Raw genomic sequence first — 18637 nt, forward strand, 5'->3', positions numbered from 1 at the left:
TGGGAAGACAGAAGGCCAGAGTTACCAGGCATCCCTACCATATGGTAACAATGCATATGGATTCACATAATTTAGAGCAAATATAAATGGTTCTATTTCAGCTTCAAACAAACCTGGACTGAATGATGATTCTGTTTGGGGAGTGGGGGGGGGAAGTGTTGTAAGGGATAAACCAAGAAGTATCTAAATCCACTACAAAGCCCCAAAACAGCCAAATTCACAGGTCAAAAACCCAACTGATCTCTTACTAAATCATCCCATGCAATGTTTTAAAGGCACGCAATCATTTCCCTTTAGGGGGCAGATGTATCAAAATGTGAGATTAGAACTTGCCACAGAAAAACGCACCCAGTTTCTATTTATTCCTATGGGATTTTAAAAGTGTATTTATCAACGGAGTTCACCATTTCTAAGTACACTTCTAATAATCCCGTAGGAATGAACAGAAAGTGGGTGAGTTTTTCTGTGGAAAGCTGTAATCTCACTAAGGATGCACCGAATCCACTATTTTGGATTTGGCCGAACCCCCGAATCCTTCACAAAAGATTCGGCTGAATGCCAAACGAATCCGAATCCTAATTTGCATATGCAAATTAGGGGTGAGAAGGGGGAAACATTTTTTACTTCCTTGTTTTGAGACAAAAAGTCACGGGATTTCCCTCCCCATACCTAATTTCCATATGCAAATTAGGATTCAGGTTCGGCCGGGCAGAAGGAGTAATAATTCTCTTAGGAAATGCTATAAAATCTGCAACTCTTGCTGCATGTCTAGTAACCCATAGCAACTGACCATCATGTGGCATTTATCAAGCAAACGTCCGATCTTCCTATTGGTTACTAGACCTAACAAGCTTTTTAAGGGTTGGTGTTGCACAAGAAGGGGTTTCAATATGAATAATCATTGTTTAGGTTTACGTATCAATCACCCTGCAGCCTGTAAAGTACAAGCAACCTGCTGCCATACAAAAGTTGCAGATTAGACATTACTCGTGTAAGGACTAAAGATATCTATCAATTAATGTTATATGTTATGTGCACTTTATACAAGGTCATTTTATTTTTTGAAGCCCATCTTAGCTTGTTTGAGACTGAGGTACTCATTGACCCCTTCCACTGGCTCTAACCACTACCACCAGTTGTATCTTCACTATCTGGTATGTTCCATGTCATGACTTATGCATGGCGTCCCTCTAAATCAGCTCAGCCTCGGTATGACTGCTATGAGAGACTTACAACCTGGTCTACTGGCTCTCAAATAAGTCTTTATCAACGTTTTAAATATAGCAATCGGAGTCAAGCGTTTCATTAAAGTGAGAGAAGTCAAACACATCAAACTGTGCAAAGCCCATTGGCCTATTCTTAGCACTTTATCAACTCTAGTTAATGTATAGCAGAGTAGTAGTGTTATGATTTGTTCTTCCATATAAGATTAACCTGTTTAGAAGCATTACTGGCCATTAAAGGTAGAGGTAACTTAAATGAGCTCTGTAGTAATTTGCATCGCTAGTTGAAGAACATAATGATGGAATCCTTCCTAGTTCAGCCATGAGTTGGTCCGTTATTTATATGTACTACTTGTTCCATCTCCTGAGTTTAATATTCTGAGAAGCTACACATGAGAAGGTATTGTCAAAAGGCTGTTATGAACTAAATCTTATTGTCCAGAAAAAGGAATGCCAAGGTTGTCAGTACACCTTGCGACAAAACTGCTGGCAAGGCAGTGTCTCAAAAGAACAAAGTGCAGCAGCAAAAATGATTCAATGTTAAATCCACAGTGGTCCCAGTAAGAAATGTAAGATATGCCCATAAAAGCACATCATCATCATCATTACTGCAAAAGCCATACCCAGTAGGATGAACGAAGCACTAGAAAAATGATCACATGATGGCGTCTCCAGCACTTACACTGCTGATTTGCAACTGTCTGTTATGGCTAATGGTGCCATTGGGGCACTTGGAAAAGTTGTCCTTCCTGCAGACAATGTACTTTGAAAGAATCTTCCGGAACGTGTAGCGGAAGTCTCTAATTTTATAAGCGTATATAATGGGATTGACGACGGAGTTGGCATGGGACAGGATGATCGCCATGTACATAACCCACTCTGGCTTTGTCTTGTAAAAATCTGGCTCAAACAGTGTAATGCAGTTTAGAATGTGGATGGGAAGCCAGCAAAAGGCAAATAGACCAACGATGATGGCCAGTGATTTGGCAGCATTGATTTCCTTTTGGAGGGTAGTCCGTGAGCTGTCTGACCCGACGCACTTCAGTTCAATTTGTCTGAGCTGCTTACGGGCAACCATGAAGATTTTGATATAGATCCCCAGCATGATCAGGAGAGGCAGAAGTACACAGCCGAAAAAATTGAAGTATACCATGTAGCTCATGGTCACCACTTTCTCAAATAAGCACTTAACAGTGCAGTTATAGCTAGTGCCTGGTTCATGACAGTTTTCATCCAATCGGTTCCAGCCCATAAGAGGTATCAAGCCAATTACAAATGATAAGATCCAGAAGACGGCAATAATAGTTCTTGCTCGCTTCCCAGTTACCAGACTTTTGTACCTAGAAACACACAAAAAAAAGTTGAATTATACAGCAATCAAGTAAAATAATCCTTTGTTTCAAAAAAAAAAATGCAACAATATTACTGTCTATAAGCAGCTGTTATTGTAACAGCTCTGTATAATAATAATTTTAACAATTGCGATAGCAAACACAGCGCAGCAGTGAAAATACAAAGTACTGTACTGGCCGTGGCTTAAAGAGTAATGAAGGTATTGTTTAAGAAGGTTGGTTAGATATGCATTGATAATGACTGTGTAAGAAGGTCGATTAGATATGCCTTCAGTGCTATTCTGTGGTTTTTAATAGAAAAGTGAAACTAGGGTAGCTGCGTACTCAGGTTTGAAATAATGACCAGCTTCAGTGTGTTTGTGTGTTTAACATTATATTGGTGCTTAAAATATGGTGACTACACACATGAACGCATAATCATCTGAGATATATCAGTAAACCAGGGGGGAAATTTACTAAAGGGCGAAGTGGCTAACGCTGGCGAAAATTCGCCAGCATAACGTCATTTCGGCACTTTGCTGATTTACTAACAGCAGCTGGCGTAAATTCGCTGACGTAATTTCTCCAAGGAGATAGACTCTGGCGCAACTTCGCACTCTAATGCCAGGCGAATTTTCGGTCTGGCGAAAGAGCATCACTACGCAAATTCACTAAGTTTTTGATTTTACTGACCGTTCCCTCTATCGCCAGACTCGCCACCTCCGACCAGGCGAAGTGCAATAGAGTAGATATGAGTTCCTCAAAAAAAAAGTTGGCGTTTTTTCCTATTTAAAGGGTGATAAAAGATCGTAAATGTTTTTTGGGGTACCGTCCTTCCTAAACTATACTATTTGTTGTATTTACTGCAGCATATACGGCCATTGTACTTTAACTGTATGCTAATCAGCCAACGTTAGCGTAATTTTGAACTGCTGAGCGAAATGTCGTTGGCGTAATTTCGCCAGCGTTCGGTACCCTGTGCGCAACTTCGGATCTTCGTTAATTAGCATTGTCCAGGCGAATTTACGCCTGGCGAAGTGTTGCGATGTGCGCGAAGCCAGCACTGGCGAATTTTCGCCGATTGGTGAATTTGCCCCCAGGGGTGACAAAGAGAGGTCCTCTGTTATTTACTCTACGGTTCAGCAATACTATACTTTCCCATTCTAAGACATGGAAACACATCTAAGACCAGTGAGTAAGCCTCACATTTAGATACAGTATTATATAGTTCTGCTTCCCCCCCCCCCAATTTTGGCCTACACCCAGGGTTGCCACATGGCCAGTGAAAATGTTGCTCGATGACAAAGTTATTTAAAGGGAAGGAAAAAACACAAAAATATAAAAATGGTGGTAACCCTACCTACACCAGCTATTAGTAGAGGCAGCTTATGGGCTAGGAACATGAGCCATCTAAATTAGTCCTTATTGTGGCCAGTTCTCTAATAGCCTTTATTTTGCTGGTTCCTAGGTTGGCTCTGAAAATCTGGTAGGCCATTCTATGTATATATAATCTAAAAACAAATCCATGTTGTAGTTTGTAGACCTGTGCAGCAAGAGTTATTTTCTGCATCCAGTTTCATGACTCCTAATGCTCTTTATTATGGACTGACAATTCTTTGCATTAGCCAGTCCTGCTCGTGCTTTGTTATGAGAACATGTGCTGTATTTTGTGTTCCACTTGTATTTAGTCTGCCCTTGTCTGCACTAGTTTTATCTCTCCTCAAACATTGTCCTTTCTCTGACTCTGAATTTATTATCCAACAGTGATAGGAATCCGCCAGGCTTAAACACTGCCTTATCCACAATACCCGTTCTTTTCACTTCCTTCATCGAGTTTTACAGCTAAAAACATTACATAAAAGCCCGTTTCACTGCAACTCCATTGACATAAACAGTAGAGAAAACAGATGTTGAAGCTTACTGAGACCTCCTACTAACTGTTGCAGACACTCACCCTTGTGTGAACTGAACTATAGGGAATAATGAATGTATTCATCTTTTATAACCGCATTCAAGATACAAAAAAGGTGTGTGACCTTAAAGGGCATGTAAATAAAAGAAAATTATTAAATAAAATAGAATAAAGCTAGAAATGCTGTATTTTGTATACTAAATATAAACATGAACTTACTGCACCACAAGCCTAATCAAACAAATAATTGATGCTTTCAACGTTGGCTACAGGGGGTCACCATCTTGTAACTTTGTTAAACATCTTTGCAAGACTAAGACTGTGCACATGCTCAGTGTGGTCTGGGCTGCTTAGGGATCGTCATAAACAAAGCTGCTTGAGTTCTGCATGCTGGGAAGTAAGGCGGGGGCTCCCCCTGCTGTACATAAGTATGATTGTTTCCCTGCTCAGCAGTTAGGGACCGTCTGACAATTCCTATCCACAGCAGTAAATGAAGGGAGAATTTCACTGCATACAGTCAGGTTTCTTATAAAAACGGTACACATTTTTTAATTAAAGTATATTGGAGATAGGTTTCTTTTTCATTAAAGAAACTAAAAAGGGGATTTTATTTTTTTGCCTTTACATGCCCTTTAATATTAAAAATAAGTAAATCCCTCAAAAACAGAACAGAAGAAAGTAAACATGGGGGTCACTGTGGACCTCTTATCTCAGACAAACAACCAGAAAATTTGAAAGAACTAGATGATCCCTCCATGCACAGTTAAAGCGGCCATATATTCGCCAACCACGTATGCATCTCCTTACGAGGCAGAACAATATGGCCACCTTCCTATTGTTCCGATCATTTGAGCAGAGGAACTGCGCCTCTTCTTCACTTCTTCATCTGCCAATGCCGCATAAACTGGTCAATATTATAATATTGACCAGGCTAAGCAGGGCATTATTCACATACCAATAACTGAATTTCATACAATATCATTGGTAAGTATAGAGCCAGCTTTAACAGATTGCTCTCTTTACAACCAATACTAACAAAATGTTTATATATTTTGACCATTGATGGATAAATAAATTCCCTTATATCAAACAAAGAGAAAATGTACACGAAAAATGTATTTACTGAGCACAGCAAATGTGTGTTACACTGCAATGACTTTCCAGCTGAGCCCCTATCATTTCCATGCAGCTGATGTTCCATTCTCCCATTAATACCAATTAGCTATAGTGTGTGTGTCATACGACCCAGCACACAAGTAGGAAATGGAGTTCATTGTCTCCAGCTTTTGCTCCTATAAATAAACTAAAGGCTATAAAGTAATAATGGCAGAAACGACATTATCCAGAGAATTTCTAAAGCTGTTTCACAATCCCTCTCATTTGTCTGATCAAACTTACAAGGGATACAATTAGAAATCTTTTGTTCATTGTTAGCCCATCAGCACATTATTGATTACAGTATGTAAAAACGGAATCTGCCAATCAGCAGGGGTTTATCAGATCCCTGATAACAGCCCTTACAAATAGTTTTCTCTATTGTGCCCCTGCAATAACATCCAATTGAATAGTGCACGTGCATCATGCTTTCTAATGCACAGCCTTATAATTACCAGTCTTTCCATTAAAGGTGGTAAAACTAGCCTTGAAACATTTCAGTCAACAGTTCAATGCTTCCTCTTTGGCCATCACACCAATGGCCAATTTCCAAGCAAGCAAAGAGATAAACATAGGGGGAAGGGGCATGATCAAATTGCTGAGAGTCTTGTTTAGGAGCCTACGTGCTCCCAACTTCATAGTACGGGCTGCTACCATACATAAGAGATTGGCTGCTTGCAACCCAGAATGACGGAGCCAATAACTAAGGGGCCCATTTACTAACAGTCGAATATAATTTTTTTTCCCCATGAATCTTTAATAATTCATGGTTTTTAAGAATTGAGATTTATTAAGTGTAAAAACCATGAAAACCTCTAATACAGAACTTCAACCAGGTAAATGTTGTCAGGGTCTTATAGAAGTCAATGGTAGCTGCACTGATTCGGACTTTTAGAGGTTTTCAGATTTTTTTTGGCGAGGAATTGTCTGAAAGGCACAAATTATTAGAAGTTTCAGAGGTATTCGTATTCTTTAGCGAATTGTTCAGTGTTATTTTCCGTTCATACTTTTTAAAATTTGGATCCTTTAATAAATGTAATGACATTCGTGGTTTTAGAGAAAGTGAATTTAGTCGTGGTTTCAAAAACCTTTAAAACCACTAAAATCCAACCTGTGAAAAATAGGCCTCCAAGAGCTGGGATATCAGAAGTCACATGATTACTATCTCCCTACCAAAAGCACATGTCACAACAGTCAATAGGACACACAAAACTCACCTGTGAGGCACAAGTCTTAGCAACTGTCATAAATAATTAATATTATTATAAATACTAAAACTGAAGTTGATATCAGAATGAACTTTTACTATGATGATGATATTCTGAGCCTCTTTCTATCCTGAAATGTAAAGTGCTGTGTGTAGGGTTGCCACCTTTTTTGAAAAAAAAAAAAATTACCAGCCAGTGGTGGGGGCGGTAACCAAATGGGCGGGCCGTGACGCAAAAAGAGGCGGAGACATGGGTCATGCTGCAAAAGGGGGCGTGGCCACACCGCGAGAGGGGCAGAAGATGAAGAGAAGGTTCCCCTGGAGGGCCAAGGGCTTTTGTTAGGGGTATTACTAATTACCGGCAGCTACATTGCCAGTAAATTTGTAATACCAGCCCTGGCAGGTGTTTTACCGGCCTTGTGGCAACCCTAGCTGTGTGGTTGCTGCTAGGAATAGAGATGACCACTTGCCATGCAGCAAATTCAGTTCGAGTTTAGATATATCTTTCTTATAGTTTATAAGGGCAGTGATTGGCTATTTGTTAGCCCCTATGTGGACTGGCAGCCTTCAGGAGGTTCTTTTTGGTGATACAGCTGGTTCCAAACCAGGAATTTAAAAACAAGCATCTATTTTGATGCCACTGGGAGCAACATCAAATGGGGTGGTTAGGAACTTGTTGCTCCTGAGCCAGTGGTTGGGGAACACTGCTTTAATTCTACTAAAAATTTATGTAAACATAAAATAAAGTCAATAGGCTGGTTTTGCTTCCAATAAGGATTAATTATATCTTAGTTGGGATCAAGTACAAGCTATTGTTTTACTATTACAGAGAAAAAGGTAATTTTCTGGATAATGGATGCCATGCCTGTAATAGTTCTGGCCATGACAACTACATAACAGTTGTACAGACTTAAAAAATCAAGAACCAATTCCAAATGAGCTTGGCACACCTCTGTCTATATCATAATTACAGTTAATTTTAAGGTAGACTGTCTATCAAATAAGATCATCTTTCGATTATTCTCACCTTTTTTCCATCTGATAAGAAAGGGTTGTAACTTCTTCTGCCAGTGGTAAAGCATTTAATCACAACAGAATTAGGCAAAAGTCATCCAAAAAATGCCCTGACCGTGTTGTACGTCAAGGAGATGAGTTTTACACATTCTGGCTAAAGTGGTTGGAAACTCCCAGGTTTCCCATCGACAATATCCCTGCTCAGTATTAGTAGTAATTGTGAGCTACTGTGACGGTCTCTCACATGTTTTTCTTACTAGACCATAGTCCTTCGAGATGCCACAACTACCATAGAAATCAATAGAAATTCCCTCTGCAGATACAATTGCCTGCCCTCGGTGTAACATATTGATCAGTTCCAACCTCAGAAGTTCCTCCCGGTTCCTCCCTCCATTCACATTCAGCAGGAAGGACCTTTAGCCTTCATGTGCGAATAATCCAATCTTTCATGGGTCAGCCACAACGTCAAGCACTTGAGTTCTCTGGGAGTACAATCATGTAGGCACTTAAGGCCATTTGGAGAAAGAGAAGAATTGCCTTCATCAGTATGCGAGTATGTGAAGAGTCACAACTGTCAAATGTTGCCTTATTTTACCCTTCTGAGAGAACGATGATACATAAGGTTTAGCCACTTTAGCCACAGTTTAGACAAGGGAATATTTACAAATGCAACACATGTGATATGGGGTTGTATCAGCTGTAAAACTGCAAACAACTGTTCCTTCCAAAATCTGCTGGGGGGGGGGCAACTACTCTCCCCCCAGATTCCTCTCCAATGAGAAAATATGTTCTTGCCTACACATCCTAAAGCAAAAAAACTGGACTGGCTTTTCAGTATTGGTATGGGATCTATTACCCAGAATTCTTGGGATCTAAGTTTTCAAGGATAAAGGTTTTTATTTCTGTAATTTGGATCACCATACTGTAAGGCTACTAAAAATCACTTAAAGGTTAAATAAACCCATTAGGATTGTTTTGCCACCAGTATGGATTCATGCAGCTTAGTTACCATCAAGTACAACGTACTGTTTTATTAATAGTAGAAATAGTATCCAGAATGTTCCGGACATTTCTATCTTCATAACTTAAGTCTACTAGAAAATCATGTAAACGTTAAGTAAACTCAATTGGCTGGTTTTGCTTCCAATAAGGATTAATTATATCTTAGTTGGGATCAAGTACAAGGTACAGTTTTATTATTTACAGGGAAAAAAGAAATTATTTTAAAAAATTTGCATAAAAACGAGTCTATAGGATATGGCCTTTCCGTAATTCCAAGCTTTCTGGATAATGGGTTTACCTGTACAGTTTTATTATTACAAAAAGACAGTTAAGAAAAATGGGAGATGGCCTTGTAATTTAAAACTTTCTGATATCAAGTTTTTGGATAAAAGATCTCATCCCTATAATGTAAAAAATGGTGAAAAGTGCAGACAGAATAAATCAGCCAAAATTTTCTGAGACTGTATCTCAGCCTTAATGACAGCTGAAAGGCTTCCCTTGTCAGGGTAGGACTGGGCCAGAACCTCCCCCAGCTGCCCCAAAAAGTAAGGTTTCTAATGTCGTGGCACGTTGCTTGCATATCGCATTGAGTCTTTTGTGCATGCGTGTCACGTCTTTTGCGCGTGCGGCTCGTTAGTGGAGGCATGTGGCAGGCAGGGGTCTGGTGTTCAGGAGGGGGCCCCCGGGGACTGCAGGGAGGGGGACCCTGAGACAGAGCCTCGGAGGGCCCCCAGTCCGACCCTGTCCCTTGTCACCTCCTGTGCCTCCAATGTGCTGGGTTAAAAAGAGGGTTTTTGCCCTTTAACCGTTTTGGTAAGATACATGAACAAATACATGATGACAAGAGCATACTGTTGCTTAATGTTCCCATAGCAGTGATGCCCCCTCCATATCCTTATATTGTGAAGGCACAGGGGGAACAACAGCACCTATAACCTTTTCATTGGTTTCCCAGTACAGCTTAAACGGGTTGTTCACCTTTAAATGAACTGTTAGGATGATGTAGAGAGTGATATTCTGAGACAACTTGCAGTCGGTTTTCATTTTTTATTATTCGTGGTATTTGAGTTATTTAGCTTTTTATTCAGCAGCTCTCCAGTCTGCAGTCTCTGCAATATGGTTGCAACCATGCACTGATTTGAATAAGAGGCTGGAATATGAATAGGAGAGGCCTGAATAGAAAGATGAGTGATACAAAGTAACAATAATAATACATTTGTAGCCTTACAGAGCATTTGTTTTTAGATGGGGTCAGTGACCCCCAATTGATAGTCAGAATGAGCAGGCAATTTAAAAAAAACTATAAAAAAAGAAAAATTAAGGCCAACTGAAAAGTTGCTTAGAATGAGCCATTCTATAACATACTAAACGTTAACTTTAATGTGAACCACCCCTTAAAAGTGATTGAGCGCTGGAATGTCTGTTGGTAAAATTCACTGTGACGGAATTCCTTCATGACAGAAAAATATAGGAGATAATAGAGGTGAGGGATCACACCCCCGCAGTGCGATATTATACAGTCGATATATATATATATTCGATGCTAACATAACAGCAACTGTTGCAAAAACAAGCCATAGGCTCAGTAATATCTTATCACAGCTTTGCAATAAAATAAAGTGAATAAAAACAAACATTGTATTCCATTTACAGATAAATAAAAAAGTAACACGGTTTATGGCTTAATATAAAACACATTTTCCTACAGATATAGTTCACAAAGCAAACATGTAAGATTGCAGCAATTTACAGAGCACAAAACAAAGGAAATGCCTCAATTTATACATTTTATACTATAGTTTCCCATAATCTCATATGTGTCTGTAGGATAAGTTTCTTGAATCCCTTCCCAAATGTCAATTACAGTTATTTTTACTGTGACGACGTACATATATGGTCATCCTCGCAAGAAATTGCCTTGGCCCTGTCTCGTGCAATTACCTGGGAGATGTCACTGAGTTCAGCAGCTGCGTGTTGTCAAGAGAACTGAGTACGGTAATACATGAGGCAGCAGCACCAACCAGGGATCCCCATAAGTTGTATCCTGTAGGGTTGTCCAACTGGGGGATCACTGTATGGATGAAGCACTTCAAGGGCCCCAAGACTAATTTTGTACTATTCTACAGTCTGACCCATTTAATGTCATGTTTCTAGAATAAGGCAGGGTTGGATACCTTGGGTAGCTGCCTAAAGCAGAACTTGGTGACTTTCAGCCCTCCAGTTGTTGTTAAAGGGATACTGTCATGGGAAAACAATTTTTCTTTTTCAAAACTCATCAGTTAATAGTGCTGCTCAAGCAGAATTCTCCACTGAAATCCATTTCTCAAAAAAGCAAACAGATTTTTTTATATTTAATTTTGAAATCTGACAACATCTGGCTAGACATATTGTCAGTTTCCCAGCTGCCCCAGTCATGTGACTTGTGCTCTGATAAACTTTAGTCACTCTTTACTGCTGTACTGCATGTTGGGAAGGTAACCAGATAACAGCTTCCTAACCCAAGATAACAGCTGCCTGGTAGATCTAAGAACAGCACTCAATAGTAAAATCCAGGTCCCACTGCAACACATTCACATGACCAGGCAAAATGACCTGAGATGGTGCCTACACAACGATATTATAAATGAAAAAAAAATACACTTGCTGGTTCAGGAATTTAATTTTACATGGTAGAGTGAATTATTTGCAGTGTAAGTTAGAAATATATATATATATATACACACAAATATAGTAGCATATGATTATATGTATACAGGTAGGGGATTTGTTATCCGGAAACCCATTATCCTAAAAGATTCCAAATTAAGGGAAGGCCTTCTCCCACTCAATTTTAATCAAATAATTCACAGTTTTAAAAATTATTTCCTTTTTCTCTGTAATAAGAAAACAGTACCTTCTACTTGATCCTAATTAACATATAAGTAATCCTTATACAGACAAAACAATCCTAATTAATCATAATTAATGCTTTTTTTTAGAAGACTTAAGCTATGGAGGTCCACATTACGGAATCATCCCCTATATGGAAAATCCCAGATCCCGATGGATACATACATACATAGATGGAGAACGGATGGATAGATGATGGAAAGATGATAAATAAATAGATATTGGATAGGTAGATGATGGGAAGATAGATAAAAAAAAAATAGATGGATGATGGATAGATAGTGGATAGATGATAGATAGATGATAGGTAGATAGATGGATAGATGATGGGTGGATGGTTAGATAGATGATGGATGGATGGATAGATGATGGATGGATAGATAATGGTGGATTAGATAGATGATGGATAGATAGATAGATAGATAGATAGATAATGGTGGATTAGATAAATAGATGATGGATGGATAGATAATGGTGTATTAGATAGATGATGGATAAATAGATAATGGATAGATAGATGATGGGTAGATAAATGGATAGATAGATGATGGATAGATAGATAATGGTGGATTAGATAGATATATAGATGATGGATGGATAGACAGATAATGGATGGATGGATATATAGATAGATAAATAGATAGATAATGGTGGATTAGATAGATAGACAATGGATGGATAGATAATGGTGGATTAGATAGATAGATGATGGATGGATAGATAATGGTGGATTAGATAGATAGATAGATGATGGATGGATGGATAGATAGATAATGAATGGATGGATAGATAATGGTGAATTAGATAGCTAGATGATGGATGAATGGAAAGATAATGGATGGATGGATAGATAATAGCTGGATATTCAAACATACATTACTATGTGTTTATAAGGAAACAGATCAGCATTTCTAGTAAGGCCCAAAGAAGGTACATTTGGGGGCTTTCGCTGCTGTAGCCTCCATACTCATAAGGATGGTTGTACTTTTTAGTTAGAGGTCTATGTTATATATTTAGCTGGTTGCACTTATCCAAGTGTGTGAATGGTACCATTTACATGGGCTCTTCCCTGGCATTGTGCACAGAATGAGTAATAAACATGGCATTCTCCAAACATCTGCCCAGAGCCGCCGCTGCTAAAAAGTGTGTTTCTTATTAGGGGGTGGAATTAACTGGCATTACCCTGACACCTGCCAAGTTTAGCAGTTTCTATTTCTGCATGCTCCGAGAGAGCTGCCCTGAACACAAATACTGTGACAGAGGAATTATCAGAGTTGCTTTATGCTCAGTGTGTCAGCACTGAAAGGCACAGGGGGAAGATTTATAGCAGCAGCAGCTACGGGGCGAGACTAATGTGTCTCCAGATGAGTTCATGTTGGCTAAGACATCGCTGTTAAATTCTTTTTCTCCTTTGAAATATTGCACCAGGACTGGAAGCAGAAGGGCCGACGATAACATATTTGGAATACATAATGTAATTGGTAGAAAAGAAATTGGCCGGGCATCTGGCAGCCTCTGTCGTTATTAGAAAGTCCAAATTCTGCTGATAATACAGAGCTAAAAATGGCTACTGGTTATTTGATGAAATGGGTCGGAATAATTTAAAAAAAAAAACATACTGCATGGACTAAAAATAAAAATAAATCATCTGCCAGCATTAGATTTCATGCCAATGTGAGCACTACAGGCAGGGTGACTATTGCTGGCAGACAACATGTGGCATTGCAGCTGCTGTACGTAAGAAATCTCCAGCAACTGCTGCACAACCTCTTGCAACATGCTGCTGTCTCTAAGCAGTCTGCAGCCCTCCAGCTAGTGAAGACAGTCTACAACACTACCTAAGGCAGCACTAGGGCTGAAGACATGGCACACAAGCTGCTGCAAACAGGGCCGCCATCAGAACTCATGTGGCCTCAGGTAGTGTAGTGGGACCCGGACTGCAGGGTCTGTGTCCTCTAGGGTTACCACCTTTTCCGGAAAAAATACCGGCCTTCCTCTATATTTATCTTTTTTCCCTATTAATAACATTGGTATCAACCATATTTTTTACTGGCTAGGCCGGTAAAATACCGGCCAGATGGCAACCCTAGCATCCTCTATAGTTTTAAGAAATCCCCTCTTACGTTCTCAGGCGCAAGCTGCTGATGAGTAGCGTCATGAGCGGGTGGTGGGAGGACTCGTGGGGCTGCTGCATGCCATGGTCAGGCCCGGACTGGCAACATGTGGGTTCTGGCAAATGCCAGAGGGGCTGCTATAATGTGTTATAGAAAGTCAGTATTTAGTGGGCTGGTGTGGGCTGTTTGGGCCTCTGTGTGGGCTGAGTGGGCCTCTGTGTGGGCTGAGTGGGCCTCTGTGTACCTGAAATGTCAGGGCCTATTTTAATTCTCAGTCCGGACCTGGCCATGGTCCCTCTGAACATTTCTTTTTCAGGGGTGCTTGATGCACTGTTGTTACGCCGCTGCAACCAGCGGCTGACTGCAGTCCCCCTGTACCCCCCGATGGCGGCCCTGCATGCAGATAGCAAGTCAGGTGCACCCTATGCTGAACAATTGTACATTAATTGGTATGAGGGGTTATACATCCCCTTTAACAGTGTTGGAGTAGCCCACCAGGATACTAGGAAAATTTCCAGTGGGTCCAGGTGTCAGTGGACCCTCCTGTTTTTAACCATTTGGCCTATTTCATGGTCTTTATTTCTGTATGGAAACAAAGAGTCTAAATAGATAGAAGAAGAGTACAGCAGGAAAAATAGTGAGCCCATGGTCTAAGGTTTTCTGGTGGGCCCCGATATCCCAGTCCGATTCTGCCCTTTAATTTAGCGATTTGAACTCCCACTGCTAACAACTTGGTGGTTTCCAACTGGGTGCTCCATGACTGACACCACTGTGCATAGAGGAGGTTCTCTAGTGGACAGGCAATTTTTAAATGTATTTTTAGGTCTGGTAGCCATTGCTTCTGGTTTTACATGTATTTTCAGACAGTTTACTTAATCCTGACCATGTGATTTAGTTATTTGGATTCTTGTCTCACTTCATTATTTGTGTATTGTTTGACACTGGAAACAGTTGTGCCCCATTGTGTAGACAGATCTTATGCACGGAGCTTCCCTTACTGCTGCCTTTGAGCAACCGTTACCTGTCATGTCAATAGGCCAAGTACAGACATAAACATGTCAAGGGCCATACCAAAGCCTGTTGCTAAGGACACCAGAGAAACAATAATGTCAGTCCTTAAAGAGTTAGCATTTCACTTAGTTTGACATTATGGACTAATATTAACCACAATCCTCCACCCATGACTCTCCAGCAACATATACAGTATAAAGAAGAGAAAATAACCACCTGGAGCTTCTATAATATGTTTAGTCTGGCAGTCAGCACATGGTTTTTATGTGACTTTTAAATGAAATGTAAATTATATTAAAAAAAAATGAAAATAAATGCTAACATATTCTGCCAGGTATCTTACAAGACACCTGCTGTGGTCCTGAATGCATTTCTACTATCCCTGCTGTAAAGCAAATCAATACTGTTGCAAGGCAATATCCACCCAAGTGCCGGAAAATGCCATCTCACATGCAAGCAAGAAAAGTGACTTCAACCATTTTGCATGTATGGTTCAAGTTTATTCCGATGACCGTATCCCTTTAAAAAGAGGTGTGTGTTAGTATTTAGTCAGTCCATCTCAGTCATCAGTTGTTTTGCTGTTGTAGTTTGCTTTATACTGTAGCTGGTGGTGCTTTTTTGTTCTGTTCTATAGAAGGCCGGAGGGTCCTTTTTTAATCTTGAAAAGCCATCAGCTGTAGGGCAGCCATCAGGCCCTTAGGAGCTGGATAATAAGTGGAAATTTACTAGATATGAGAGTGTTGTTTTTATCTACAGAGCTGGGCTCCAGGGATTCTACTGACTCTCTCATCTGAGCCATAATTTATCTTCCAGATTAAAGGCAGGACCATGCAGCGAACACCATCGCAAATGTCTCTTTAAGAAATAAATGTCTCTTATTTTAGGCCTATGAGCTACTAACTGCACCCAGTGCCGGGTATCAGCAGAAGAAGCTTACATGATATATGCAATGCAGCCATGAAAGAAATGCTTATGTCCTGAATGCGCTTGAGATCCCAGGCGATTCCTTCTCTCGCCATCCACTCGGCCCATCTGCTAACACGGCTAAGGGCACTCAGACCGTTGCTGTTTTTCGCTGCTATTTACACAAGATGTTCTCTACACTCCCCAGAGACTCCCAATGGAAAGGCAATGCTGGCGAATGCTAAGGCAGATGTCTACATTACATTTCAATAGAGTTTTTCATGTCAAGAGCTGCACTTAAGAATCCTCAATGAAATTCTCTACACCGAGTCTCTTTAACCCTTTTTATTGCCAAGCACCAGGATATAGGATCAGGCTCTGTACACAAGGGCACAAATATATTTATACGACGTATACCAAGCACATGGGTGTCCGCAGAAGGGGGTAAGAGGGGCACTTGCCCCACCCTGACTTCTCCAGCTAGTTCCAAGAAATTGTTTTAAATTGAATTCCCAACAACACGAAATGTTTTTTAAACTTCCCACCCCAAGGCAAGCCTAAATCAGGTTATCGCCTGCATTGTTATGAATAGGTTCATCTTCAGTGGGATGCTACCCTATGTCATATTAGCTTACTTCCCCCTCCCCTATGGAAAATTTTCTCTGGACACCCATGACCAAGCCTGACTTAAGCTGGGCAAACTCGGAACGTTGAGCTTATTTGGCAAGGTTGTCAAATGTGCAGGTATTTGGCCAATTTGGTTATCCACACATTAGGCTAAATCATGTTGATCTCATCATTTGACTACTACAAGCCTATGGAGACACACAGAGTGAGAACCCCATATATCTGCCATGTGAAAACAGGATTTTCTAAACTTCTTGACAGCTATCTGGCCAAAATTTGGCTGGATATTTGTCAGCCTAGCAGCTAGAAAGTCCCCATTCATGGGCGAATAAGCTGTTGACTAGATCTGGAGATACCAAGTTTTCAGCATTCATCAGTCCCTCTATGGCCAGTTTCAAGGGGCAGTTCAACTTTTAGTATGTTATAGAACGGCCCGTTCTAAGCAACTCTTCAATTGGCCATCATTATTTTTTTTTTATAGTTTTTGAATTATTTGCCTTCTTCTTCTGACTCTTTCCAGCTTTCAAATGGGGGTCACTGACCCTATCTAAAAAACAAATGCTCTGTAAGGCTACAAATGTATTGTCATTGCTACTTTTTATTGCTCATCTTTCAGGCCTCACCTATTCATATTCCAGTCTCTTATTCAAATCAACGCATGGTAAAGTGTCCCCTAGCAAACAGATTGCTGAAATTGCAAACTGGAGAGCTGCTGATTAAAAAGCTAAATAACCCAAAAACTACAAATAATATAAAATGAAAAGTCATACTAAAAGTCAACTCAAACGGTGAACAATCCCATTAAGTCCAGGCCTTGTGTGCCTTAACCTGTTCCAGTTCCAGTAGACTCTACATTTACATATGTCATGAAAATAAATAGGAACTGTGTGCTGCTATGGAAAGTGTTCAATAAAATCCATGAGAATTTCACAAACAATGTTCAGTAAAACAGTATTTTCCAGTATTGAATAGAGTGCATGTTGGTGCCATATTGCTCTGCCATAGTAGATTAAAGGGAATCAGTCAAGATTTTTATGTAGTTTTTATTTCTAAATGACACTGTTTACACTGCTAATAATTTACTCTACCATGTAAAATGTCATTCCTGAACCAGCAAGTGTATTTTTTTTTAGTTGTAATATTGGTGAGTAGGTGCATCTCAGGTCATTTTGTCTGGTCATGTGGCCAGCACTTTAGGATGGAACTGCTTTCTGGCAGGCTGCTGTTTCTCCTACTCAATGTAACTGAATGTGTCGCAGTGGGACTTGGATTTTACTACTGAGTGTTGTTCTTAGATCTACCAGGCAGCTGTTATCTTGTGTTAGGAGCTGGGTACCTTCCCATTGTTCTGTTGTAAGGCTGCTGGGGGGAAAAAGGGTGATATTACTCCAACTTGCAGTACAGCAGTAAAGAGTGACTGAAGTTTATCAGAGCACAAGTCACATGCCTGGGGGCAGCTGGGAAATATGTCTAGCCCCATGTCAGATTTCAAAATTAAATATAAAAAACTCTGTTTGCTGTTTGGAGAAATGGATTTCAGTGCAGAATTCTGCTGGAGCAGCGCTATTAATTGATGTGTTATGGAAAAAAAAAATAAAAAAAATTTCCCACAACAGTATCCCTTTAACTCTGGTGAATTCCTGGAGTGAGTATTACATGAAACATTGCAGAAAGCTCATTCTGCTTTAAAAAGCATTGACTTTATCATTGGGGCATCCAGTGGCTTTGCCTATTGCCTGGGATTTCATCCTTCACTTCCTTTTCCAAATGAGAAGTCGCCTTTAATAGGAACATGAAGGTGCTGGTTGTTTTGGATCAGCAGAGCAGAAGATAGACTATGCTAATGGCCAAATATCTTACTCATCTTGTAGGTACAAAGGCAGATTGTTCTATTTTGGGAAAGTGTGTTATGGATGACAGACATCACTCAATAGGCCTCCTGTTTGTGTTGAGTCCCCATTAAGAGAATGTTGTGTGTCTAGACTGAACAGGTGAATTCCCTGCGCTTATAGGTACATAACCTGCTCCCTTCCAACTACCTGACACCGTTATTTTCCATTTCCTCAAAGAGCTCGGGTGTAATGATCCGTTTGCAATATGGCACATTTATCAGAATGTCAAGATCCCCCGTATGTTGGAAAATTAGTTGTTTACCCTTTTGCCACCACCTAATCAATTAGTCACGTGGCACATTAGCACAGAGTAAGGGATCTCTTAACATGGTGACCTTTTAACACAGGCCTGATCAT

The 18637-nt window shown here is 40.1% G+C and overlaps 1 protein-coding gene across 1 annotated transcript in view; it reads right to left on the reverse strand.

Annotated features, from left to right (window-relative positions):
* Positions 1 to 621: 621 nt before the first annotated feature.
* LOC108707937 (adenosine receptor A2b) overlaps positions 622 to 18637 on the reverse strand; it is a 50941-nt gene continuing 32925 nt past the window's right edge. The window contains exon 2 of the mRNA XM_018246073.2: positions 622 to 2563. Coding sequence (XP_018101562.1) covers positions 1879 to 2563 — 685 coding nt within the window. The 3' untranslated portion in view covers positions 622 to 1878. The remainder of the gene's footprint in view (positions 2564 to 18637) is intronic.

This window comes from Xenopus laevis, chromosome 2L (genome assembly GCF_017654675.1).
Source record: "Xenopus laevis strain J_2021 chromosome 2L, Xenopus_laevis_v10.1, whole genome shotgun sequence".
In the NCBI taxonomy this organism is placed as follows: Eukaryota; Metazoa; Chordata; class Amphibia; order Anura; family Pipidae; genus Xenopus; species Xenopus laevis.